The sequence below is a fragment of the Eumetopias jubatus genome, unplaced genomic scaffold (genome assembly GCF_037043125.1).
Source record: "Eumetopias jubatus isolate StellerSeaLion01/CBP00866 unplaced genomic scaffold, mEumJub1_p1.0 scaffold_7, whole genome shotgun sequence".
Taxonomy (NCBI): Eukaryota; Metazoa; Chordata; class Mammalia; order Carnivora; family Otariidae; genus Eumetopias; species Eumetopias jubatus.
Window position 1 is genome coordinate 138350237 of NW_028274813.1, and position 26474 is coordinate 138376710.

Genomic DNA, 26474 nt, shown 5'->3' on the forward strand with positions numbered 1-26474 from the left:
CTTCTGTAAGTGTCCACACAGCCGTCCAGGAGCTAGGCGGGAGCCTGAGGGTATGAAACGTCCCTCAAGGAGGGAGTGTGGAGCCATCCCGGTTTAAGACCCTTATGTTCTCAGGGGCCAGTATCTCCGACAATCACTCCACGGGTGTGCCTAACAGGAGATATTTTTTTTTTTTTTAAGATTTATTCTTTGATTTTAGAAAGAGGGACAGCCAGCCAGGGTGGGGCAGAGGGAGAGAGAGCATCTCAAGCAGACTCCCCGCTGAGCATGAAGCCAGACGTGAGGCTCGATCCCAGGCCCCCGAAACCATGACCTGAGCTGAAACCAAGGGTCAGACGCTCAACCAACTGAGCCACCCAGGCGCCCCAGGAAATTCTAAATTAAGGCTATCCACACTATTTTGAGCTGGTCACAAGCAGCTTTAGCCCATCGGAACTGGTTGGAGGCGTCCGACATTGTTTTGATTTGGTTTAGAACAGTCTAAGCTGGTTCAGAGAAGTGAGTCTTCTGGAATGCTGCAAGTGAGAGGTACTTCTCAGAGCACCTAGGCATGGATACTCCTTCCTGGTCCTTCTCCACCACCCACCCCTCCAGTTAGGGAGCTGACTCAAGAGCCAGGGGAGTCTAATGTCCAAATCATTCCCCTAGGCAGTTTGAGGGAGTTCTACCCACATGACACTATGATACTTTGAAAAGTGAGCTTCTTGGATCCACAAGAGCCCACCTCACTGGAACAGTGTGGCTGGTACACGCCATCCTGGCATTCTGACCACCCAGGAAAGTGATGCATCTTCCCTATTTATGAGATATCGAGGCCTCTGAATCAGGAACCTAATCAACCCTACTATGGGGGCATGGAGTGGGTGTTGTCTCTTCTGGCCAATCATTAGGTCCTGAAAAAAACTAAAACTAGCCAGTTGGATTGGAATTATTATAACCTATTATGACCTGATGAAAACCAGTTTGATCCAGTTTTAACCATAAGCACCACATGTAAACAGCTGAGCAAAACCCATCTGAGCCTGCTTGAGTTGGTCAAAATGGAATCAAGTGTATTTGAACAGTATAACATGGATTCCAACAGTGTGAAACTGTTTTTAATCTAGTTTGAGCAACACTGAGCCAATATAATGTTGAACCTGCCGAAATTGGGTTGAGCCACTCAATTCATTTTCAACTAGTTTGAATTGGGTTATACTGATTCAAACTAGTCCCTTGAAAAGATATTTGGGGGCCTCAGTTTCCCAGATGTCAGCTCTTTACTAAAAAGGAAAACCAGGGTAGGAAAGGTTCTAAAGTTATTTATCTCTGATGACTGATTTACCTTACTCCCATAAATATTCATAAAAATTAATTACCAGCTTACTGAAAGAAGTAATAAAATCCACACTTTTTATTGTAACACTAGCAACAACAGGAAACAGCCTCCTGGCTAAAGAAAGATCCTATTTAAGAGGCCCTTTATGGTGTTGTTGGAGGACCTTGGAAAGGAGCAGCCCAAGCTTCCCTGAGGCTAGTCAGACAGTGCAAAGTTGGCTCAACACTGAATGCTGAAATCCAATATTAACCCTCTCAAAAAAGACAGGAGAATGGAGGGAAATGAAGTCTGATAAAGGAGTAACAGCCTGTATTTGGATGCAATTATATCCACCCTAATCAAAAGTGTTAGATCATAATGAGCTGCTTATACAGACATATTTCAATTTTTAACCCAATCGATAATCAACTGAACCACCCCCCTCCATACCAATATGGGCTTACAAAGTGCTCCAACAAACCAAATGCCTGAGCACCTTTGCTTATCATAACACTGTTTTTACCTCAAAGGTGTGCTTTCTACACAAGCTTTGCAGGAGAAAACCAAAAGTAAAAATACCATTTGCTTTGAGAGAAAAATGCAACTGTTCTCTAAGAGAAGAAAATTCAAGGTCACTTACCAGCCACAAAACTTGGAAATGATGCCACCTTCTTTGTCTGTGAGGAAATATGAAAAAAAAAAAAACAAAACAAAACAAACACATGACAGTTGTAAGTAGATGGCCTGAAAGATCTAGACTAAGAAGAGTACCGTATGTGAAAAGCTAAACCCCACTGAGTGTCTGATGTTCCTAAGAAGTCAGCTCCAGAAAGCAAACCAATGGCATTCAGGCACCATGGTGTTTAGGCAGGACACATGGAATCCATTCCCATGGGAAAACTTGGGGTACAAAAGGCCATCATCTAAAACATAGGGACCCCCAGATTTGCATGTCACTGCTAGAAGGGAGCCTAGAGACCATACAACCAATGATTCTCCCCTGCCTCCCTGGAAAGCCAAATACGTGATCCTCCAGCCAACCCTGAAGTCCAGGGCACTGGTCATGTGGCACAGCTCTGGCATACAACTAGATAACAGCCACATTAGTGTGTGTAACCCAGGAAACCACTCAAGACTGGCACAACAAACTCCACAGCTAAATACAGACAAGAGGACACACTGTAGAGGATAGGAGGGGCAGATACACGGTCAAGAGCTAAATGGACCCGTGGGACTGTCTGAGGGAGGGGGAGTGCCATATGCTTGGAGAGGGGAGAGAAACAGATTTTCACACCAGTGAGCCTGCATGGGGAAGACAAATCCCCATAGCATTTGGCTTTGAAAACCAGAGGGACCTATTTCATGAGTTCTTACAACCAGCAGTACTTAAAGCCTGGAACTTTAAAAACCAGCAGGATCATGGGAGAGCTGGGAGGCTGAGAGGAAACTGAGTCTCCGACCTTAAAGAGATGCTTCTAAACATCCTTTAGTGGAAAAGACAGCCCTTCACAACAAAGAATGTTCTGGCCCAAATGTCAATGCTGCCATTGTTGAGTGACCCTAACTTAGAACATAACTGTCAGATAATGGAGTAGAATGAGTTTCTGTCAAACCGGGGAGCACAAATGAACCCCACACACACGCCATTGGAAACACATGAACACACAGTGGTATGAGCCTGAATCAGCAGGAAAGAAACTTTTCTTCCTTCTCCTACAGGGACACCCAACTTTGCTTGACTGAATCCCCACTTCCAAGGCACTGGCTGGGATGAGAACATGGCGGAAAGGGTGAGCAGACCGTGATGGCACGGGTAGCTCCAATACTAGGACCTTAGGCCACAACTCTTATCCTTGGAAAAAATTACCTCTGGGGTGTTGTTATTGTCCACGGGTCCATTGAGATCAGAGCGTTGCTGCTTCCTTGGCTGCTCCAAACCATTGCACACCTGGAAACCAGGAAGTGAAAGATGAATATGGTGCTTTTATAGGTTAGAGAAATAAACCAAGATACAATATGATACAATTTTATGAAATGCATGTGTACGTAAGTATGTGCTTGTATATATATGTGTGTGTGCACATACAGACATAATTTAAATTCTTCTGCAATTAACATGTATTCTTTTATATTTATAAAATGTTTTTGAATCATATTTTCTTTTTTTTACCATCTGTCACCACACATTATTACAATATTATTGACTATATTCCTGTGCTGAACTTTTCAACTCTGTGACTTATTTTATAACTGGATGTTTGTAACCCTTAATCCCCTTCCCCTATTTTGCCCATCACCCCCCGCCATTACCTTCTGGAAACCACCAGTTTGTTCTCTGTATTTATGAGTCTGTTTTTTTTGTTTGTTTGTTCATCTGTTATGTCTTTTAGATTCCACATATAAGTGAAACCATATGGTATTTGTCTTTCTCTGTCTGGCTTATTTCACTTAGCATAAGACCCTCCAGGTCCATCGATGTTGTTGTAAATGGCAAGATCTCATACTTTTTTATGGCTGAGCTATGTTCCGTTGTGTGTGTGTGTGTGTGTGTGTGTGTATACGCCACATCTTCTTTCTCCATTTTTCTATTAATGGACACTTGGGCTGCTTCCGTATCTTGGCTATTGCAAATAATGCTACAATAAACATGGGGGTGCATCTATCTTTTCAAATTAGTGTTTTTGTTTTCTTTGGGTAAACACCCAGCAGTGGAATTACTGAATTATACGGTAGTTCTATTTTTTAATTTTTTGAGGAACCCACCCCCATACTGTTTTCCACAGTGGCTGCACCAATTTACATTTCCACCATCAGGGCAAAAGAATTCCCTTTCTCCACATCCTCAGCAATGCTTGTTATTTCTTATCTTTTTGACTTTAGCCATTCTGACACATGTGAGGTGATACCTCCCACTGTAGTTTTGATTTGTATTTCCCTGATGCTGAGTAATGGTGGACATTTTTTCATGTGTCTGTTGGCCATCTGTACGCCTTCTTTGGAAAAGTGTCTATTCATGTCTCTGCCCATTTTTTAATATGGTTTTATTTTTTTGGTGTTGAGTTGCACAATTTTTTATACATTTTAGATATTAACTCCTTATTGGGAATGTCATTTGTAAATACCATCTGCTATTCAGTAGGTTGTCTTTTGTTTTGTTGATGGCTTCCTTTGCTGGGCAAAAGCTTTGTATTTTGATGAAGTCCCAACAGTTTATTTTTGCTTTTGTTTCCCTTGCCTCAGAAGATGTATCTAGAAAAATGTTGCTACGACCAATGCCAAAGAAATTACTGCCTGTGTTCTCCTCTAGAATTTTTATGGCTTCAGGTCTCACATTTAGGTCTTTAATTCATTTTGAGTTTATTATTGTGTATGGCCTAAGAAAATGGTCCAGTTTCACTTTTTTTTGCACGCAGTTAGCTGTCCAGTTTTCCCAGCACCATTACTGAAAAGACTATCTTCCTCCCATTGTATATTCTTGGCTCCTATGTTATAGATTACTTGACCATATAAGCATGGGCTTATTTCTTGACTTTCTATTCTGTTTCATTGATCTGTGTGTCTATTTTTGTGCCAGTACCATACTGTTTTGATTACTACTGCTTTGTAGTGTATCTTGATCACTGGGATTGTGATACCTCAGCTTTGTTCTTCTTTCTCAAGACTGCTTTGGCTATTTGGGCTCTTTTGTGTTTACGTACAAATTTTAGGATTATTTGTTCTAGCTCTAGGAAAAATGCTATTGGTATTTTGACAGGGATTGCACTGAATCTGTAGATTGCTTTGTGTAGGATGGACACTTTAACAACATTAATTTCCATTCTATGAGTATGATATGTCTTACCATTTGTGTCATCTTCATATTCTGAATCAGATTTTCTAATTTTATTATTTAATATCATTTAATTGTGGTAAAACACACGTAACATTAAATTTACCATCTTATCCACTTTAAGTGTATAGTTTGGTGGCATTAAGAACATTAACATTCTGCAACTATCACCACCAGCCCTCTCCAGAATTCTTTTCATCTTGCTCATCTGAAATTATGTATGCATTAAACATTAACATTAAACAAAATTCCCCATTCCCCTCTCCCCTCAGACCCTGGTCGTCTCTGTCAATTTAACAACTCTAGGAACCTCATATAAGTAGAATCTTATCTTTTTGTGACTGGCTTGTTTCACTTAGCATGATGCCCTCAATGTTCATCCAGGTTGTAACATGTGTCATAATTTCCTGCCTTTTTAAGACTGAATAATATTCTACTGTTTGTATATACCACATTTTATTTATCCATTCATCTATCAATGGATGTTTGGGTTCCTTCCTCCTTTGGCTATTGTGAATAATGCTGCTCTGAACATGGGTACAAATATTTCTTAGAGTTCCTGTTTCAATCCTCTGAGTATACACCCTTAAGTGGAATTGCAGGATTACACTGTAATTTTATTTTTAATTTTAAGGAACCCCCATATTGTTTTCCAGCAACTGTACCATTTTACATTCCCAGCAACAATGTCTAAAATCATATTTCTAAAAATCCTGAATTCTTAGTTTAATGCAAATTCTAAACTCTAGAACCTAAATTCTTTGGTTAATGCAAATTAGTCAATCTACTACTAGAAAAAACAAAATGTTCCAAGGACACATCACAAGTCTTCTCTTAAAGAGGACATCAAACCAAAATTTTAATTAACAAAATTTAAAGTTTAGGTATCTCTATTTGGTGCCTTGTGCCATCCAGAAGATAGAGGACAAATAGAAGGATAGAAGATAAGTCACTCTACAAATCCCAAAGGAGGTTTTAGTAAGCCATCATGTGAAGTTTCAGAACTTTCTGGAAATAAATTATCAAGCAGTAACAATATAATGATGATGATGATAATGATGACATTAATGAAAAGTTATACTTACAAATAAATACATTTATATTATAAATATAAATATCTACCACACTCGTGTTTCTTTAGAAATAAGTAAGTTACACTCTTTCCACTCCTGCTTTACAGTTGACAAGACTGAGGCTCCAGGTGTTGGCAATAACGGACTGGTTCCCACAGGTCTAGGTGGCATAGCAAGATGTCGCTGCTGGTCTTCTTCCCCGGCTAGACCGTTACTGTTGTGTTCCTTAATGTCCTTCAATCTCTCTTGGAGGGCTAGAGAAGAATGAAGAGACATTGGCCCACCCTCCTGACACTGATGACACCAAGCAGACCAAGGATTCCTAGCTGAGTGTCCCCTCCATAACTACAAACACTAGTGCACCTCAGAGGCAGTGTTGTGGAGGGTGGGGAGGGCAGGGATGGCTCAGATAGGAGGTGGCAAAAGTGGGGCTACGCTTCAAGCATGGGGAAGATTGTGCACAGAGGAAGAAAGGAGGGCATCACCATCTCCCAAGAGAAATCAGAACTCAAGCTACAAGAAGAAATGAGGCTTTCCTGGAATGGAGGGGATACAGAGATGCCGCTGGGGCCCAGGAGGGTCTGATGTCTGGTTGGTCCCTGCTTCCTTTGCTGGAAAAGCCCAAAGAACTGTCCCTACCCCCAAGCCCTATGAGCTCTCAGATAATGCACATGGGCCCTGGCTTCATCCTGCTGCCCCAGTAAGTTCCAAGGTGGGGCTCTGGGGCTCGGGCAGGTCTGGGACAGCTAGCATGCTCCTCCGCCCGTCCTAGACCTCCTTCTGGGAGCTGAACCCATCCTGCCCTAGATGAGAGGACTGTGATCCACCCGGGGTCTCCATCCCAGTAGACCCCGTGCTGACCAAGGCGAGTGGACAGTGCCCCTTCTCATAGGGCTGAGCCTGACTTGGGGATGATTCCTGCCAGGGTCCTCCTGGAGCCAGGTTTGTTTCCCAGCCTCCTAGTTAAGTCTTCCCTCTGCTTCACTGGTTCTGCACCTCCCTTTGTGGCCAAGGTAGACCAGGCAAAATCTCCCAAAGGGTACAATGGAAACTCTCACCTCAAATGCTGTTCCTATCCACCTTAAGTAAAACTCCAATTTGCGACGTCCTCCCAGAAAACCTTCTGTTGTCTTGTATTCTTGGCTATTTCGAGGTCTGCTTAAAGCACATGTATTTTCCCTCTTGTTTGAAAGAGCTCTAGTCTAGTGACTTTTCCTAGGCTGAGTTCACAGACTTCATTTCCTGAAGGCCTGCACTGCCTTACTAGAAGCTAGATGGACGATACTCATCTCCAAAAACCCTAAAGGAACAAACCAACCAACTGACAGATGAAAACGGGTCAACCACATCTATTATAGACTGGATATGTTTCCACCAATTTCATATATTGAAGCCTAACCTCCAAGGAGATGGGACATTTGGGATATAATGCGGATTAGATGAGCTCGTAAGAATACAGCCCTCATGAATGGGATTACTGTCCTTACAAAAGAGACCCCAGAGAGCTTCCTCACCCCCTCTACCATGTGAGGACACAGCCAGTAAGGCTCTGGCTATGAACCAGGAAGTGGCCCCTTACCAGACACCAGATCTGCTGGGGCCTTGATCTTGGACTTCCTACCTCCACAACTGTGAGAAAAAATGTCTGTTGTTTATAAGCCACCCTGTCTATGATATTTTTGTTATAGCAGCCCGAATGGACTAAGATAACACCACTTCTACAAACGTTACAGCTTGGGGTGGAATCTAAATTTCCTGCCATGAATGTAGGGCAACAGACTTTCATCAGGGTGCCAGATGCACTGTGGGAAATGGCAATGTCGGGACTCCTGCTCGTCGTACACTGGGTGCCTTTGGCAAATGGAAATGCCCCTCTGAGGGATGCAGCCCCCATGGGGTGAGGGCTTGGCCAGGGGGTATAGGCTGGATGCTGTGCCCCCACGCCAGTCCTTGAAACACCTGGCATGGAGCCTATTGGGCAATACAGGGCCTCAGATCCACTTATAATGACAATTTCTCCCCAAAGCTTCTACAGGCTAGACCCTTTCCTCCATGTCAGCATTTTCTCCACTCATCACCATGACAACCATGTCTCATAATCAACAGCCGGGGTTGTTTTCAGAGAGGTGGGCTTAGGAGAGCCCATCTGGCGCTCTAATTTTCATCTCGAGGGCAAGGCGGGGGTGCGCTTGGCAGCATGGGGCACAGCATCTGAAATTAACATCATAGAGGCCCACATGGACTTGGGGCTCCCAGCATCTGAGATGGAGATGCTATTTCATCCTTCTGTGCACTTGCCAAAGTACAGTAGCCAACCCCACCTCAGAAAGAGAGGCCAGACAGGGATACCTGAGTCCTTCCCAGCCGACAGGGAAGCAGGTGAGTGCCGAGGGGTGTTCTTGGTGCCACGGGCTGGAAGCCGCACCGACCATCCCCTGAGAGAAGATGCTGAGTGAGACGTGTGAAGTGAAACCTGGTGGGATGAAATGTCGCAGGACCCCCTCCCCAGCGCCCTGAGAACAGAACACGAATGTGTGGCACAGATGGGTCATGACATGCCAGGACCAGAGATAACTGCTCAGGCCTAGGGATGATTTGCCTGCAATAAAAATATATTCATTTGAATAAATTGTTCTAATAAGGATCTTGGCTCCAGCTGGTGAAACTAAAGCTAGGATTTTTTTTTTTTAAGTGTCAATTCGGATTTTGTGTGCTTGATTAAATGGAAAATACAGCAATATAACCCACATGGCTTGACGTGAAACCAAAGCAAACTAGCACGCCCGCATTCACGCCATCTGTAATAAAAACCAAACATTCTGGAGTTCTCCTGAATGACAAGCATGTTAGTGACACATGGAGGGAGAGTGTCAGCTCAAAGCCAGGCAAGCCACAACCTTCCCACTGAACTGTGCTGTCTCCCCTCACTCTGACTCCTTGTCAGAGACATCCCAGGCTTACAGATGACTCGGGTAGGTGACAGCCTTCCCTGGGAATCACTTCCTGCTCCCTGCTTTCCAAAGGCTTCGGTCGTCCATCAGAGATGCCTTCCTCTGTCCCACACAACAGGGGTCAGCTGGGACCCGCCGCCGCCTGCCGGGTGCTCACGGGTGGCCACGCTGAGAGGATCAGGTCTGACTGAAGGTCTGCCTTTGCACCCTGAACATATTTCACAAGCCCTTCAACCTGTCTCCTGACAGGCAGGTGGCTTAGAAAAATGACAATATTGTTCTTTTTCTTCTGTCCCTCTTACAATTCTGATCACTCCCATGACATCTGTCTGGAGGAGAATGAGAGCTTGGGGATGAAGTATTTATTCTTATAATAGTCATCCCCATGGGGGTGATCATATCTTTTTGAAGCCAATCTGTGGCTTCAAAGAATCATGACAAGGTCCATTAGGGAAACCAGCCAGTCGGTCTATCTTTTAACATCTCCAGGCGGGCCTGTGAACAGGAGGGGGGAAGGACAGTCTCTCCCCACATTCCCTCCGCCCACCATCCAGATATTTCATGGAACATACCTCTACTAAACAATTTTGCATCATCTGTCCAAAGTTCAAGCTTAATTGTCTTCTTGTTATTTACTAAATCTGGCAGCCCTACCTGGGGCCTGACAGGCTGCCACGTCCACTGAGCGCCCCCGGGGCACACTCGGGGCCTGGCCTTGTTCTCTGCACCTGGTTTGCTAAAACCTCCCCTACCACTGACCACCAGGACTGCCTGGCATGTCCTTGACTTTGTCCTTCTACTGGTGCCTGGGGTGCTTGGTCCAGCATTTCAGAGCAGAAGCGAATTTTCCTAAACTGGCCTTTGCATGTCAACCCTTTATGAAGCACTGTGCAAAAGCTGCGTCCAGGGTGCCCGGGTGGCTCAGTCGGTTAAGCATCTGCCTTTGGCTCAGGTCATGATCCTAGGGTCCTGGGATCAAGTCCTGCATCAGGCTCTCTGCTCTTGCAGGGAGTCTGCTTCTCCCTCTGCCTGTCCTCCCACTCGTTCTCTCAATCTCTCTCTCAAATAAATTTTTTTAAATGCATTAAAAAACACACAAAAAGAGCACGTGGGTGGCTCAGTCATTAAGCATCTGCCTTCGGCTCAGGTCATGATCCCAGGGTCCTGGGATCAAGCCCCGCATCGGGCTCCCTGCTCTGCAGGAAGCCCGCTTCTCCCTCTCCCACTCCCCCTGCTTGTGTTCCCTCTCTCGCTGTGTCTCTCTCTGTCAAATAAATAAATAAAATCTTTAAAACACACACACACACAAAGGCTGCATCCACATGACCAGTCCCAAGCAAGCATCTACTGGGTGTCCTGCATGGCACCGGGCACCTTACATTGAAGCCCGGAAGACACATACAACAAAGTTCTTGACCCGGACAGCTTCCCATCCAGCATGGTACAGCTCAGCAGTCCTGCTAGCTTCAGACCCTCGGTGGGACAAGCCAGAGAACGATCAAATACACATAAGAACAATGGCAGTCCCTGTGTGATCCGACCTGAGGGGCTGAAGAGGGGAGCCCCTAGGCTGAACCCTTAAAGGTTGGGGGCAGTTAAACCTTTTTCATTTGAGTGCAACCAGGACCCTAGTGCATTTCTGGAGGAAATGTAAAATGTTGAGCCATCATGGAAAACAGTATGTGAGTCCTCAGGAAGTTCCACACTGAATGCCTATGTGATCCAGGAATGCCACTCCAAAAGAGCTGAAAACAGCTATCTACACAAAATCTTGTACCGGAATGTTCGTGGCAGCATTATTCATAGCAGTCAAAAGGCAGAAACAACCTGAGTGTCTGTTAACAGACAAATGATAAACAAAGGACGATGTATCCCTTCGATGGAATATCACTCAGCCAGGAAAAGGAATGTGGTCCTGACACATGCTAGAACATGGTGAATCCTGAAAACAACATGCTAAGTGAAAGAAGCCAGACATAAAAGGTCACATAGTGCATGATTCCATTTAGATGGAAATGTCCAGAAACAGGCAAATCTGTATCTAGAGAAAGCAGATTTGTCTTTGGCACGGGCTGGAGAATGGGGAGTGACTGTTTATTAATAAATATGAGCTCTTCCTTTAGGGTGATGAAAATGTTCTGGAACCAAATAGTGGTCATTGTACAACAATGCACTAAATGCCGCCAAACCATACACATTAAAACGGTAAATTTTATTTTATGTGTGTATCACTACAATTTAAAAATGATGTGGATGGGGCACCCAGGTGGTTCAGTCGGTTAAGCGTCCAACTCTTGACTTCAGCTCAGGTCTTGATCTCAGGGTCCTGGGATTGAGCTCGTGTCGGGCTCTGCACTCAACATGGAGTCCACTTAAGGATTTCTCTTGCTCTCCCTCTGCCCCTACCCCTGCTCTCTCTAATAAATAAATCTTTAAAAATTATTTTTAAATAATATGGAAAGAAAGAATAACCAGAGCCCTTTAAGGATCGAAGACGTACTACCCCTGCCTGTGACACTCACTTTAGTTTAGCTGAAGGTCACCCACCAGCTTGTGCAGGACTAACACTCCCCTTGGACACAAAGGCCAAAGGAAGTAGGTGGGCTGTCCAGATGGCATGGAGACTCTTCCCTCCCGGTCACCTGCCTCACACACCAGGATGTCACACTTGGATTCAACTGTGGAAAAGAAGGGGGTTCCACCTCTTAAAGCAAAGCATGCTATGGAACTAGGGAGTCTTCCATTTGGTTTCGTTCAATTCTCAAAGAGAAAACCTACACCGCCCCTTTCTAAAACTGTGGCTGGGGGGCCAAAATGGCTCCTTCTCCCACAGGTTCTACGAGTTAGCTGCGAACACCAGCATCCTTTCCCACCCTGCTAATTTAAAAGTGAGAAGCCCTGTGTGAGCAGAGTTTAATGACAGCAACCCTCCAGAGCAGAAGAACAGTCTCTTGGCCTTATGGCAGGCTCTTGCATTCTCCTGGGAGACCTGAGGCCTCTCCCACACCCAGCCTGGAGCCCCGCACTCACATTCTTCTAAAGCTAGCTTGACATCTGAAAAATGAAGGAAACAGATGCACATAAGTCAAAAAGAAATCAACTGACCAATACTAAGTCAGTGTTAGAATTCCATTTCCAGAGGCATTTTCTATATTGAACTTGTACTTGTCTAAACAGGCCACTGTTCCCAACATGGAACTGCTATGCCCAGCTCTCTGTTTCAGTCAATATTATTAGTCCTAAGTAATGAACAACTCAATGGAATTGCGTAAGCCTGCAAACACTAAAACAAAGTCCTATGATTCATAATTTGAAAAATACATTTAACCAGCTAATATGTAAAGAAGATACCAACAACCCAGTTAGCTTCTACTAAATCCACTTGTTCAACTTCTATGATTATATAATGTAGAATATTTGGTTTTTCTAACACTGAGGAGAAGGAGAGAGAGTAGAACTAGCTGTTTTTTTTTAAGGATTTTTATATATTTATCTGAGAGAGAGAGAGCACAAGCAGGGGGAGGGGCAGAGGGACAAACATACTCCCTGCTGAGCGGGGAGCCCAACATGGGGCTCCATCCCAAGACCTCAAGAGCTGAAATCAAGAGCCGACTGCTCAACCGACTGAGCCACCCAGGCACCCCAGAACTAGCTGTTATTTTAATGATACATTTGACAGTACATTTTTATTTGAATGATACCAACAAAGTAGGACTTCAACTATCTTACTTAAAGATGAGCAGACCCACTGCCTTGTAAGCACACACACCAGTGACCACAGGGCCAAATGAGTGCGGTCCGTTCATCTCTACTGTGACTACACCAAACTGGTTTTGACTGGCCCAGAATGTGTGTGTGTGTTTGTCTGATACTGGTTACATGGGTTCAGATTGGCTCAACTTGGTTTTAGATGGTTCAAATTGGCTCAGGCCAATAAATGGACCAAGAGCCTTTTCTCTTTTCTTACTGTCTTATATTTTATATACATAAAATAAAATTTATTATTTCAACCCTTTTTAAGTGGACGTTTAAGTGGCATGAAATGCAGTCACACTGTTGTGCAACCATTATCACCAACCATCCACAGAACTTTTCATCTTCCCTAACAGAAACTCTGCACCCATTAAACACTAATTCCCCATTCCTGCTTCCCCAGCCCCTGGCAGCCAGCATTCCACTCTCTGTCTCTATGAATTTAATTACTCTAGGAACCTCATATAAGTGGGATCACACAGGACTGGTTTATTTCACTAAGTGTGGTGTCCTCAAGGTGCATCCATGATGTAGCAGGCGTCAGGATTTCCTTCCTTTTTCAGGCTGAGTTATAATCCACTGCATGTAAAAGTCTTTTCTTTTTATTTTTATGTATATGTGCTGCTGAAGCGAGCACTCTTTTTATTTTTTTTGAAGATTTTATTTATTTGAGAGAGAGAGAGAGAACATGAGCGAGAGAGTGGGGGGTGGGGGGAGGGGGCAGAAGGAGAGGGAGAAGCAGACCCCCCCGCTGAGCAAAGAGCCTGATGTGGGGCTCAATCCCAGGACCCTGGGATCATGACCTGAGCCAAAAGTAGACGTTTAACTGACTGAGTTAACTGACCAGGTGCCCCAAAAGTCTTTTCTCTTGTACTTTATCACTGTAACTGTGGCACAGAAAACAATCCTCCTACAAATACCAAAAAAATCACCATGCCATGATCTCTGAATATGGGCCAAACTGCCCATAGTTTAGGTGACTTGGAATTCTTTGGGTTCATTCATTATGTTTCATTCTTCTTGGCACTTAAAAGGGCCCTGGAGATTAAATATTAATCAGATATTAGGCAAGAAAAACCTTGGGCAGCAATTTCACTCCACAACATCTCCCATAATTTGCAAATTCGATTCAGCAAAAAGAACTCTGACCTGCCATTGGTCTTGTTTCCAGAGCAGGTTTTGAGGACTGGTGAGTGGCTAGATCGCCCCTCTTCTATTGAAGATTAACATTCATATTTCTCTTTTTTAATCTTTGCATTGAACCATTTTCGTTTTTTTTATTAGGTTCAGTTAGCCAGCACACAGTACATCATTACTTTTTGATGCAGTGTTCAGCGATTCGTTAGTTGGCGTGTAACACCTAGCGTTCATCCCCACATGTGCCCTCCTTAGCATTCATATTTCTTGAAGGGACTAGTGTGCTATCTTTATATACTTGGGTCCCAGTGAATGAATGAATGAAGCAGGGGAGAAGAGCTTCTATGTTCAATACCTAGGGAAAAAAGGAAGCAGGGGTGCCTGGGTGGCTCAGTTGGTTGAGCATCTGACTCTTGGTTTCGGGTCAGGTCATGATCTCAAGGTTGTGAGATTGAGCAGAGTATGCTTGGGATTCTCTCTCTCCCTCTCCCTCTGCCCTTCCTCCTGGCTCTTTCTCTTCCTCTAAGATAAATAAATCTTAAAAAAAAAAAAAGGAAGCAGCAGCAGAAGTGATCAAAAGATCCGAAAAGCACCCCCAGACACCTGGTGTGGGTGTGGCATGGTCCAGGTCTAAGCCTGTCTGACAAAGACACTGAGACAGGTGAGTCTGTGTCAGTGTGCATAATGGTCAAAGCCAGCAGACCCAGAGGCTCTGGGAAGGAGAGTTAGGGGCAGATACCTCCCTGCTGGCACCAAGGGTGGATCTGATGGGAAGCCAGAGACTCAAAGGCTGAGTGGGGAGTGTTGGGGGAGAGGGAGGGCTGCATCAGAAACCAGAGAGGGCAAACAGGTCTCAAATCAGAGGCCACTTGCAAGTGTCTGGGCCAAGGAAGAGGAAGGCTGACCAAGGAGGGTGAATGGGCAATTTCCCCAAACAGCAACATCCCTCCAACCTTACAACGTGCCCAAGCTTTTCTCCTGAGCAGCAACCCCACATCCGGAGTCTAGTTCAGGCTCGCTGACCTATATGGCCTGATTGCTCTCACAGCAGGATAAGGTGGCCAACCATGGGGGGCAGATCCAGCAGTGCATCGGCACCGAAGACAGCATATGGCCATCTCAGTCAATGTCTCTTAAATGGAGACAGGAACCAGACGCAAGCCTGGGCCACGTGCTCCCCGTTGAAACCAGAGGAGCCAAACAATGAGATTCCGTAAGCCCAGTTCCAAACATCCTTCAGCTCCAACAGTTTGGGCCTTGGCTTGGTCTCAGGCGGAGAGAGACCAGCTTCTCTGGTGTGACCATGGGATCAGCAAACAGACCTGGACCTGGCACGTTCTGGAATCCGCCAGCAGCCCTGGGGGCGCCATTTGGTCCCACACTTCCTTTCTCGAAGTTTTTGAGACGTGCTTCGTGTTCCCGAATTGCCTGCGGTGTTATCCATATAGGATTGGGAGGTATTCTTTGTTTGCCTCCTGTTATGATTGTCCCATGACCTTTTAAGTAACTGATTAGCCTTGGTTGCAATCTGAAGGCTTTGGGTTGACAGTCCCATGGCGGCCACTGCCACGCTGTCACATCTCAGGAGAGGGCCCCATGTGTGACATTATACATCTCTGAGTCTCGTGTTCAGCAATGTGGCCTTTCTTCCTGAACAGAAGATGTTTCTAAAAATTCCTCCATGGAGCCTTGTACTGCCTAGGCAATGTCACGTGACGAAGCAGTTTCATCAGCTGGATGCGTCTCAAGCCCCTGGAACATGTAAGGGACCGTGGGAGGTGCTGCAGGGGCCCCGAGGACGGGAGCCGCATGTGGGCCAACTCCCCACCTCAGTCCCATACCCACCCCTCCCGTTCCCCCAGATCTGCCCGAGACACTGGCAAATGGGTGCGACTCAGAACAATGCAATTCAACTCAAGCTCCACCCGTGCTGGGCATCCTGCATGCATCCAAGCTCCATCCCTGCGGGCACCTCCTTGGGCCCCTCCCTCCTTGTCCTTATAGACACTGTCCATTTACCTCCTTCGGTTCCCACATGCGAACCTCTGCCCTTACAATCCATCAGAGCTACACGGGGGCTTCCCAGCAAGGTCTCCCCTAACTGCCCTGCTGTATTTGGCCTTTCAGATGCCCCTGCTCCTAAGCTCCCTCCCAACCAATGGCCCTCCTCCCTCTCTTGTTACCATCATCATCCCATGTCCTTCCCTCCCCCTTGCTCTCTTTCAGGGCTCTCAGCCCCCATCACAATCCCAGCCCCCATGCACCAACACGTTCAGCCTCACCTGGTTGGCTCACCTCCCAAAGTCTCTCCCCCACCCAAAGTCCCAGAGCCTCTTGGCTCATCACCCCTGCTGCAGCCAGTCCCTCTCCTGAGCACCCAGCCCCACCTGGACTGGGGAGTCTCTGTGTGTCTGTCTATCTCCCTCTAGAATGAGGTTTGCAATGGGGGCTTATGGCATTTTTAATCTTTGCACCCCCAGTGCCTGGCACGTCGCAGGTGCCAAGATGCATGCTGGGGAAGGAAGGCAGATGCCACCAGCCTAGGGAATCTGAGCAGCCTGGCTGGGGACAGTTGGCTTTGAAGGACGGTGGGCGTTATGCGCAGAAACTCCAGGTTAAGGAGAGTGCCTCAGATGGCCATTTGGAGTTCGTGAGAGACCGGTGGCCCAGAGCCCAGCTCATCTGTCCAGAAAGTGGGGTTCTCGGTTAATTTCCTATTAGGAACCCAGTGTGGGAAAACCGGGGCAGCCCCTGCAGATGTGTCGGTGTCACCCTGTTCCCCAAAATCGGAGACTCCAGAGCAGAAAGGGACTGAGGATGTCCCCAAGAGGGCACATGAGAACTGTCCACCCCGGACATCCCTGCAGAGGAGAGGGCCCACCCCAGGAAGGCCTGCAGAGAGGGGAGAGCCTGAGGACACCTCAGAGCTACACCTCCCTCCCCTGGCACCCCTGCCCTGTCAGGTCTCACTTGGGCCGCACGCACAACCCCGTCTCCTGTGGGTCCCTGGCCATCCTGGTCCTCCTCCCACCGTCTCATGGCTTCAGCCCTCCCTTGACGGCATTCCAGAAGGCAGCGATGCCAACCTGCTCAGGGGTGTCCCCAGCCCTGCACAGCTTGGCCCTGGACCCAAACTGTTTGCAGCCTCCCCCACATCCTGAAAGAGGCTCCTCGGACTTGAAATCATCACTATTACCATCAGGGCGAGTGTTCCATGCCTCTTACGTCCACCACAGACTCTGATCCATGCCAACTCCGCTCCCCGAAGCCCCAGGGGATAGGTGGTTGTTGGTGCATACAACGTGTCCAGAATGTTCCAGAACTGGGAGCTGGGTCTGCAGGATGGGGCCAGGCTTCCTGGCTCTGGCACCTGTTCTCTTAACTACTGCACCTTACTCTCTCTTCAAGGACTAGAGGTGGGGACGTTTCTGTCTAGATTATTGTTAGCGGAAGGGCTCTCCATGATTTTCTTGGACAATAAAACCGTGTTTTAGAGACCCTGGCTTTAACTATATTTTAAAAGTGCTGAAGCAATCTCAGATTCCTGCTAAAGAAGCTGCTCTGTGACAACAACAGCCAGCCCTGGTCATATGTCTTCAAGAGGCTTCATAAAAATCAAATAAGGCCATTGTGCTGACTCGACAAACAGGCCCAGAGAAATCAAGTTTGGAAGCCTGAACAGATCAAGTGAGGGGGGGCTAAGAATGCCAAGGCCGTGCCAGCCTGGAGTTTGTTTCTCAGGGTGGCCCCAGGAATCCGTTACACAGCAGGTGCTATGGCTACCCATCAAGGCACTGGGAGCAGAGAAGGCTGGAGAGGGGCACAGGAGTCCCTGGGAACTCTCCTGTGCCACCTCCCCATGTGCACAGGAAAGGCACAGATGGGCAGAGGAGTGGGGGTGCCTGCAGAATTAGGGGCAGAGCTTTGGGGAGAAAGAGACCACCTACACTCCCCAGAAGCACGGGGTGGGCGAGGACCTTCCCCCGACCGGGCCATGCCCTTGTGTCTCCCCAGAACTCCTGCCCGCAGGCTTTCTCCAGCTCTGTCCTAGCTAGGGCCAGGCTGGGACAGAATGCTCCCTCCCAGGCACGGTGCAAGCAGCAGATCCCTTTGAGCACCTGTTGCCCCATGGCACGCCGGCCGAGGTTACCCGGCAGTCAATAATCCCAGGATACTCCTCTCAGCCCCTCAGGGCGTGGTACACTTTATTGTAAAGCAGGTGCCCATACCCACTTCCTATGCCACTGAACAGGGCCCGCGTAAGAGGTGCCAGCCCCGAGCAGGTGCCCACAGAGCCACTGCCCACCCCACCCCCAGGTGGGCCGGGGTCACCCATGCACTGAGCATCCTCCCTCTGTATGTGGTGCCAGCATTCCTATCACAATCTCGAAAGGTCCTTCACAAAGCAAGCCTCCACTGAATGCCAGATCACAGCAAAGCCATCGCCACAAGGAGCAATGATAAACACCTGGACGTCTGACGTGGTCTCCAGGCTCGGTATCACGCCTCGATTTAACTGTTGTATTAAGTTGGCTATGATGTGTTGATTTTCCTTCTTTTTCTATTGTCAGAAGGCTTTTTTTAGAAAGCACTGGCTGGACCGACAATAAACAGAAACCTCGAAAACCCCCAATAATCCAAACAGGGGTTGGGTGTGCCGTCCCAGCGTGCAGAGCTGTTCTGGGCACAGTGGCCACCAGAAATCCAACACCTTGAACTAGATGGCCATGGAAGTCCTGACACGTGCCCAGCCCACAGAGGCCATGGAACAGGACTGGGAATGCCTGCAGCCCCAGAAACCTCCAGAGCCCAAAGGAATACATCTACGAAGGGGGACTCTTGGGCACTGAGCAGATATTTTCAGTACCTCTTCTCGAACGAGATGTCACATGGTAACACATGAAAAAGATGGGGAGCCCAAAAGAATCAGTCCAAATCAAACCCCATCCTTGTCAAACCCAGACGCACAGCACATCAGCCAGAGACTACGAGAACCTGCCCTCACAGGCCACCCCGCAGATGTGCAGAACTATCTCGGCGGCCAAACAAACACGCTCTTACAGGAACATGGAGGAGCAACCCCAGGGGAGCAATGATCAGCAAGCCCCTCTTCACAGGAGGTGTACCGATGACTTGCCACCCCTGAGCTGTGGGACCAGATCCCGCGGAGGTCCTCCCTCCACTCACAGCAGACGTGGAAGCCGAAATGGCAATCTGGATATTCAGTACGAACTAGGCTGGATGCAACTCACATATTCTTCATCACTGTATGTAAAAAGTAAAATATTTCCTATCAACAAAGCTCAATAAAATTATGGAAAGTGGCCCGTGGATCATCTCTACTTGACTACTTTGATTCACAGCCTGAGATCTCATGAAGCCAGGATGTTGGGACGATTTTACAGCACGGAGGTCTTGTGGACACTGGTCACCTCACGGGTGTCAGGACATACGTACCACGAACCATGGAGCACGTCAAGGCCTTGTGGTTACCAAGTCAAGGAGGACAGAGTAGTAGGGATGGCCGCTATCCGGGAGGAATACCGCCCGATTCACCCACAGTGCCTCACTCACCAGAGGGTGGACTCAAACACTCCCTGCCACGGAAGTCCGCGTTAGCTCTTCTAGAAACCCTTCAAGAACTGCAGAGGGCAGTGGTGAGAGGCATGAATTTTGGTGCAACACAGACGGTTTACTGCTTGAGCTGTCTGACCATGGGGGTGGTACTTACCCCACGTAAGTCTCAACGACCTCATCTGTAAAATGGGAATAACCCTAGTCCCTATCACTTCCGAATGTTCTAGCATTCACTGAGATTGTACACATGAGGGCCTGAGCACAGTTCCGGCCATGACCACCGACACCAGCGTCACCTCCGCCATCACCCAGGGACTTCCCACAAATGGTAGAAAAAGAAACATTAACTCCTCAGAAGCCCAGGATCCCAACAGTGACAAAAGCGACATCTTTTCTGTCCTCAGCATTTTGGGTTGATGTTGAATCATCCTGGGAGAGAGTCATGAAGGGAGAGACCTCAGGAAGTTGTGTGATCCGGCTCTCTGTCCCTTAAGATGTGCAACTGTGGTCTATTTTCCTGATGGGCCCTGCACGGGGAGTAAAGGGCCTGATAATCCAGATTTTAGGGGCAACACCGGCCAAGCAGGGCTGGAGGCGTCTTTGTTGTAGAGTCTGGGACTTCGCCCCATGGCATATGCACAACCAAGGAGATGGGAAACCTTTGCAGTGAAGTTCTCAAACTCAGCTGTCTATCGGATGCAGCCAGTTCTCCTTGCTCATGGGACTTCTAGTCCATAAACCTGCTGTGAACTCCACGTGTATGAATACTGACCCACCTCCCAGGAGAAATACAGGATGAGGTTCCCGCAAAGCCTCTGGCCATCATTTTTGTTGAACAATCAATACATCACATTGTTTTATGTGTGTTTTCTATTTAGACGCCTTATTTAATGTGCATTCCTCACAAGTAATTCTATCCACTATTTCTTTATGATAAAACCAGTTGAGAAAGAGTCTCACATTTCCCTGACCTTAGATAATAAGACCATAAATTTCTTGGGCTCTCAGCCCCATCACAGCGCCTTCATGTGCTCTTTTTATTAGCGGGTCATCTCGTGAATCTACAGTTAGCCACTTTTCCAATGCTTTCTCACACACTATACATATTACTTTAGCACTTTCCAGAGCAACCTTGTGTACAGATTGGCGAATTTCCTCTTCTTCTCTCTGGCTGTGCCATATTGTTGACTCATGGCCAACAGCTCTATAACTCACACCTACACGAAATATCTAACAGCGTATTTTCTCCACACTGCACATCACAGCCTTCTCGTGCTTAGAAACATTAGACAGCACTCCAGCACTGCACTTGGGTGTCATTTTATCATTTGATAAAATGATAATGATAGGTCCTTGCTTTGTGAAGGACCTTTGATAATGATAAAATGATATCATATCAGATATGTCTATCATTTTATCACCCCACAAAGAGCACAAAAACGCCAAAAACATGGTACTAAAAGGATCACGCCAAGGACGCCTGCTTGCATTATGAGAGCTGAGACAAGAAGGCAGAGTGTCTCCTTGTTCAAACTCCACTGGGATCATGCACGTTGAGTGACTCACATGTTTCTGCCTCTCTGTGCATGCCCACAAACACTTGCAAAATTACCACGAGTACTGACTTTAAGCTTACACATAAATGTCAGCGAGTAGGCCGAGCCACAGATAATGGAATCCATGAATGACAAGGATTAGCCAGGCTTTGCTTACACAACACATCTAACAGAATGCTTTGGGAAATCCTGTCAGGTAGCTCGCCTCTTTGATTTGAAAACTCCCAGCAACAGAATTCGGCACTGCCACGTGGCAAAATACATATATATATTTTTTTGCTTCTGTTTTCCAAATTTCCCTCAATAAACATGCACTGCTTTGAAACAGCTCGTTCTTCTCTAAAAACACTCATGCACAGATCTCTGTTCCCCCACCATCCCATCCTGTCTTCCTGCAACTTGAGCCTATCTCCTTTGGGTTCTCTCACATCCTGCCCTCCCGCCACCCAGTGCAGACCTCTTGGTCTCCACAGCATCATGCAGGGGAGAGGTCCACCTGCAAACTGGAGCCTTTTCAAAAGGAAACATGCCAAAGGAAATATCTGTAGCAATAAGTAACGTCTAGAGCATACAAGTGCTCCTAGGAAATAGAAAAGCATCCAGACCCCACAAGATAAAGGGCACACATCAACCATTCATAGAAAAGGAGAAGCAAGTAGGCAAGATAAACGTGGGGAGACGGTCAACGTTCATGCTGTTCATGGGAATTTATCCTCGAGTAATAAACCAGAAGAGGGAAAACTTGGACAGAGGTGTCCATGCCGGTCTGAGGTGTAAAAGACAATGCCACGTGCAACCTGCAGGCTCAGTGGCAGGGTCTGTGCAGACGAATGATTGAGATGCCATGTGGCCTGAATGGAACACGCAAAGGCCAGTAAAAACGATCACGAAAATTACATGGTGACACGGAGAAACATTTGCAACGTGTCAGGTTCTAAAAGGTGGACGTCTGGACCACCATGACAGCCACATACATTATTCATGGTCAGTGCTGGAGTCTGAAGGGGAACATGGCGAAACCAAAAGAGCTCATCTCTGAGGGCGGTGGGAGCCATGGCGGATACTTTCCCCATATTCCCATTTCAGATTCCATTGTGACATCGTCATTCACGCAAGGACGAAATAGAATGTACGCGATACTCTTCCAAGTGGCCATGACATAACTCCTCCAGCTTTAAAAGGAGTGTCAGAGAGGAGAGGGATGCCATGCAATTCTTCCCCCAGCAGAAGCCTCCCGCGGTATCCCTTCTCAAATGTGAATGGGGCATCTTATTGACTGTCGATTCAGTGGTCTTGCAGCAGGGCCGTCCAGTGGGGCCAAGGCTGCTGGCCCATAGACTGCGCTTCAGAAAGGAGGCTCTAGGTAGCTAAGCACTGGCCTTTCTCCTTTAGTTTTGTTTTGTTTTGTTTTGTTTTGTTTTACCATAGCCTTAACCGCCGGCTATGCCACACTAACCGCGGATGGCCCAGGTAAAGGTCAGCAAGGGACTCATCCACCCTGGAAGCCTATTTGAGGCCACTCTTTTGTTGGCTCCCACATAGTCTGGCTGTCCCCCACAGGGGCAGTGGGGTGGGATGGGGGAGTAAGGGATTCCTTTGAGGAAGGCAGGCTGTGATTTGAAGCAAGGAGTTACCCCACTTCCCACCATACCTCCTTCACACAATCTTCCTTTCAACATGATCCTATCACAGTGGCTCTTCTGGGTCAAATTTCAAAAGGTTCCTCATCTGGAGAATGGGTCACTTGGGTCTATGAGATGTAAAGATTCAGGTCACATCCACTCAGACACAGCAGAGTCCTGGGGTCCCATGTTCATCCAGGACCCTTGTCAGTCCTGAGCTGGGACTCACCAGGCCTTCCCCTGGAGGGAAGTAGTTTGCAAATGAATGAGTGAGTAAACCAAATAAGCTATGCAATAATTAACCGGTTTAAATGAGCTTTTCCAGTATCTTGGATAAGAGCTTCGAGGAGATAATCTACTTAGGGAAACAAATTACCAGCTCTTCCCCTCAGTGCCCTCTCCCCTTCATGCTCTAACGATTATGTTCTCTTGACAAGAACCTTGTGAGGGAAGTCACTTGCTACAAAAAGGCAGAGTATGTCGCCCACCCCGTGCAGCCCCCATCAGTCCCCTGTGGCGCCACAGCCGCTCTTGGGCCATGAGTCCAACTCGGCCAAAGTGAAGAGGACCAGCGGTGCTTTGGCCTAGAGCCCAAGCCTTAGGTCCAGAGCCACCTGCTCTTGGGGGGAGCTCCCCACATCCACTAGGCAACAGCGGTCTGTCTACATCCCAAAGCCCCTGGTGTATGCACAGTTGCCCTGAATGCCAGGAACACCCTCAGAGTGAAGCCAGCTTACATTTAATAATCTTTAAAAAAAAGAACAAAAGGCATCAACAAGCAAGTGCCAGAAATCTAGCAGCGAGTGAATATGACTTATGTCCCAAAGACACGTTCTTAGCATATGTGTATATTTTTTAAACTCATGGACTCTTCTGGGGAAAAAATAATAATTAAGGCTTTAAAAATATAAAAGTGTTTCATTCTCATTTGCCCAGAGAATTGGCCAAAGAGAAGTTCCTATGCAAGTGTAATAATCACATCTTTTTATATATTCACAGAGGGGTTTTTTTTTTTTTTTGAAAAGCAGCTTTTCAAATGTAGCTATTAGAATACATGCTCACTTTGATATAATTAAAAGGAAACTGAGTTATGCTTAAATCCACTGGCCTCATTAGCATGCACTTCTTCTCCAACACTTTGTCAAACCTTCAAATAATTATTTTCAATAATTATTTACAGCTAATTGGCCATAATGCCAAGCCCCTGAGCTTTCAGAAGAGTGTCACCGGGATACAGTGGCCCCTGTGAAATGTGCTCAGGTCACAGTCCCTTGTCACTGGGGCATCCAACGACTGGCTGCAGCACTACACACGACCCAGCAACCCCACATCCTTGCCAATGTCCTGTGGGCCTGAAGAAACCAGCTAGTGGGGGGATGGTAGTCACAGGAACCACCCCCAGCCATGAACAGATCCAGGGCAAGCGGGCTAGAGACCAAATCTCTCTGGTGGAAGGGGGGTGTCTTCTGGATGGCACCAGAACATCCACACACCTGCTACGTAACTGACCGGATAAAGAACTAGACGCACGTTTGAGCTATGGGCTCTGGTATCTGCATGGGCGACACCAGAGCATCCTCTGCTCTCTGGGCCCCTCTGTACCCCCTTCCCCGGGGACAGCCAGAGTCCTACCTGCTCTTGGGGCCACTTCGGCCTCTCCTCTGGAGTCCTGGACTTGGTCTTGAAGCCTCTCTGGGGGTCTCCGGAGTGCTTGGCCTCAGGAGGGAGGTTCAGCGACTTGGGTCTTCCCTCGTGTCTGCTGGGGCCGCGGCGGGCCTCGCCGGGCGGACCGGCCTCCGTGGAGTCCCCGGGCCCCGGCTCGGGCCCCCGCACCGGGGCGTGTTCGGGGCTGGCCTCGCCAGCGCTAGTGATGCTGGTCATGCTCAGGCTCATCTTGATCTCGGCCACAATCTGGTCGATGTCCTCCTCCTGGTCCTCCAGGCCTCCGCCCCCACGCCTCGGCCGATAGGGGGAGGCGTTGCCCGGGTCCCCATTGGCCTCCGAGGGGTAGTAGTCCTGGTAGCCCTCCTCATCGGGGCAGTAGTGGACACCTTCTTCCTGGTCCTGGGCCTCCAGGACGGAGGCCTCATCCTCCGGGATGGGGAGGTGGCCGTCCCGGAAGTCCGGGCTGCCTTCGTCCCCGCGGCCGTGTGGGCGGGGGCCTGCCGAGTCTGTCCACTCCTCCACCGCCTCCTGGCACTCGTCCGTCTCCAGGTGGCGTGTGCCGTGCGCCAGGTACCCCTCCCCGTTGCAGTCCATGCCCTCCAGGTAGCTGTCGTCCTCGGGGCAATAGCGGATGTAGTAGGTGATGCCCTCCTCCTCCTCGGGGAGGCCCTCATCGTAATCCTCCTCCTCGGAGGTGTTGTTCACATAGTCAGAGCTGGAGTCCCCATCAGGGCTGTGGTCGTGGCACCCCTGGTCCGGGGGCGTGGGGCTCTCGGGCCGCAGGGTGGCCAGCTCCAGGCCCTTGGGCACATACTCCTCCAGGGGCAGCTCCGTGTCCTCGCTCTCGGGCTCCTGGCCATGGGGCATGGGGCCCGGCCTCGCCCTGTGGTCCAGCATGCTGCTCGCCGTGCTCTGACGCTTCCGGTTGGCCATGGCGGACGCTCACACGGCCATGGTCACCTGCAGGCAGCCACTGTGGGGAGGAACGTTGGAGAGGACAGTCAGAACCCCGCCAAGCATGGCCACCCCAAGAATCATGCCGGCCCACGGGCTACCAGCCGCAGGACCCACTGGAGTGTTTCACCACCGTGTTGTCTCAGGGCAATGGTAATGCACATCTGTTCCAATAAAGCGACATTCCCACTGCAGCTGCCTCATGCGTTGCGAATCATGCATGCCCATGTCCAAGAGAAGAGAGGACACGCGGGGCTGGAGGGAAAGGGGCAGAGGCAAGGCACCTGCCATTCACCAGGATGACTGCCTCTCTCCCAGAATCTCACCAGCTCATTCAGGACTTCTTAAAAACTCTCACCAGTTTGGGTAGCCAAGGTGACAAGACAAAGAGTCATCAGATCAAGTTATTTGCTCTCAAAAAAAAAAAGAGAGAGAGAGAGAGAGAGAAGCTTGCATTTAGAAGACATGATGAGGTCTGATGAGGAGGTACACTACCTTCCAACTCTAAATCCTCACTGTTCCCCAAAGGCCCACTCAAGTTCCCTCCCCTATCAGCTTGTCTCGCCCTCCCCAGTGCACAGAAGCCTCTCCTTCCTCCTCCCTCTCAAACGGCATTCCCCCAGTGACCATCTTTGCAGGGAACTGTCCAGGCCGAACACCATACAGAGAAGCTGAACCTGAGCCCTAGCCTCACGGGCTCAGCAGGCTGAGGGCACCAAAGAAGTGGGGGACACCAGAGGGAGGACAGTGCTGCCTGGCCGCAGAGAGAAGGGGAGCACCCAGGAGAGGGCAGAGGGTGTGGCTACAGCTTGTGGAAGGTGGGTCGTGGTATCACGGGGCACCGTGAAGATCCTGTGCATCCAAACTGGGGAAGTCCTTCCTCCACCACCCAGGACTCTCTGCATTTTATCCCACAAACCACGCAGAGTCACCGGGCCACTTTCAGCAGATGCATGACACACAGGATTTCTCTTTTAGCCTCATCCGTCTGAGGCCAGCGTAGGAGAGATGCTGGGGGAAGGGAGACCAGTGAAAAGTCTATTCCTGTGCTCTAGGGCAA

General features: G+C 48.1%; 1 protein-coding gene across 2 annotated transcripts in view; it reads right to left on the reverse strand.

Annotated features, from left to right (window-relative positions):
* The window catches only part of APBA2 (amyloid beta precursor protein binding family A member 2), a 65275-nt gene extending 39882 nt beyond the window's left edge, over positions 1-25393 (reverse strand). For both annotated transcript variants that reach the window (XM_088025212.1, XM_088025211.1), the window contains exons 1-3: positions 24428-25393; positions 3165-3245; positions 1938-1974 (exon numbers count right to left, since the gene is read on the reverse strand). In XM_088025212.1, coding sequence (XP_087881338.1) covers positions 1938-1974; positions 3165-3245; positions 24428-25393 — 1084 coding nt within the window. The remainder of the gene's footprint in view (positions 1-1937; positions 1975-3164; positions 3246-24427) is intronic.
* Positions 25394-26474: the final 1081 nt, after the last annotated feature.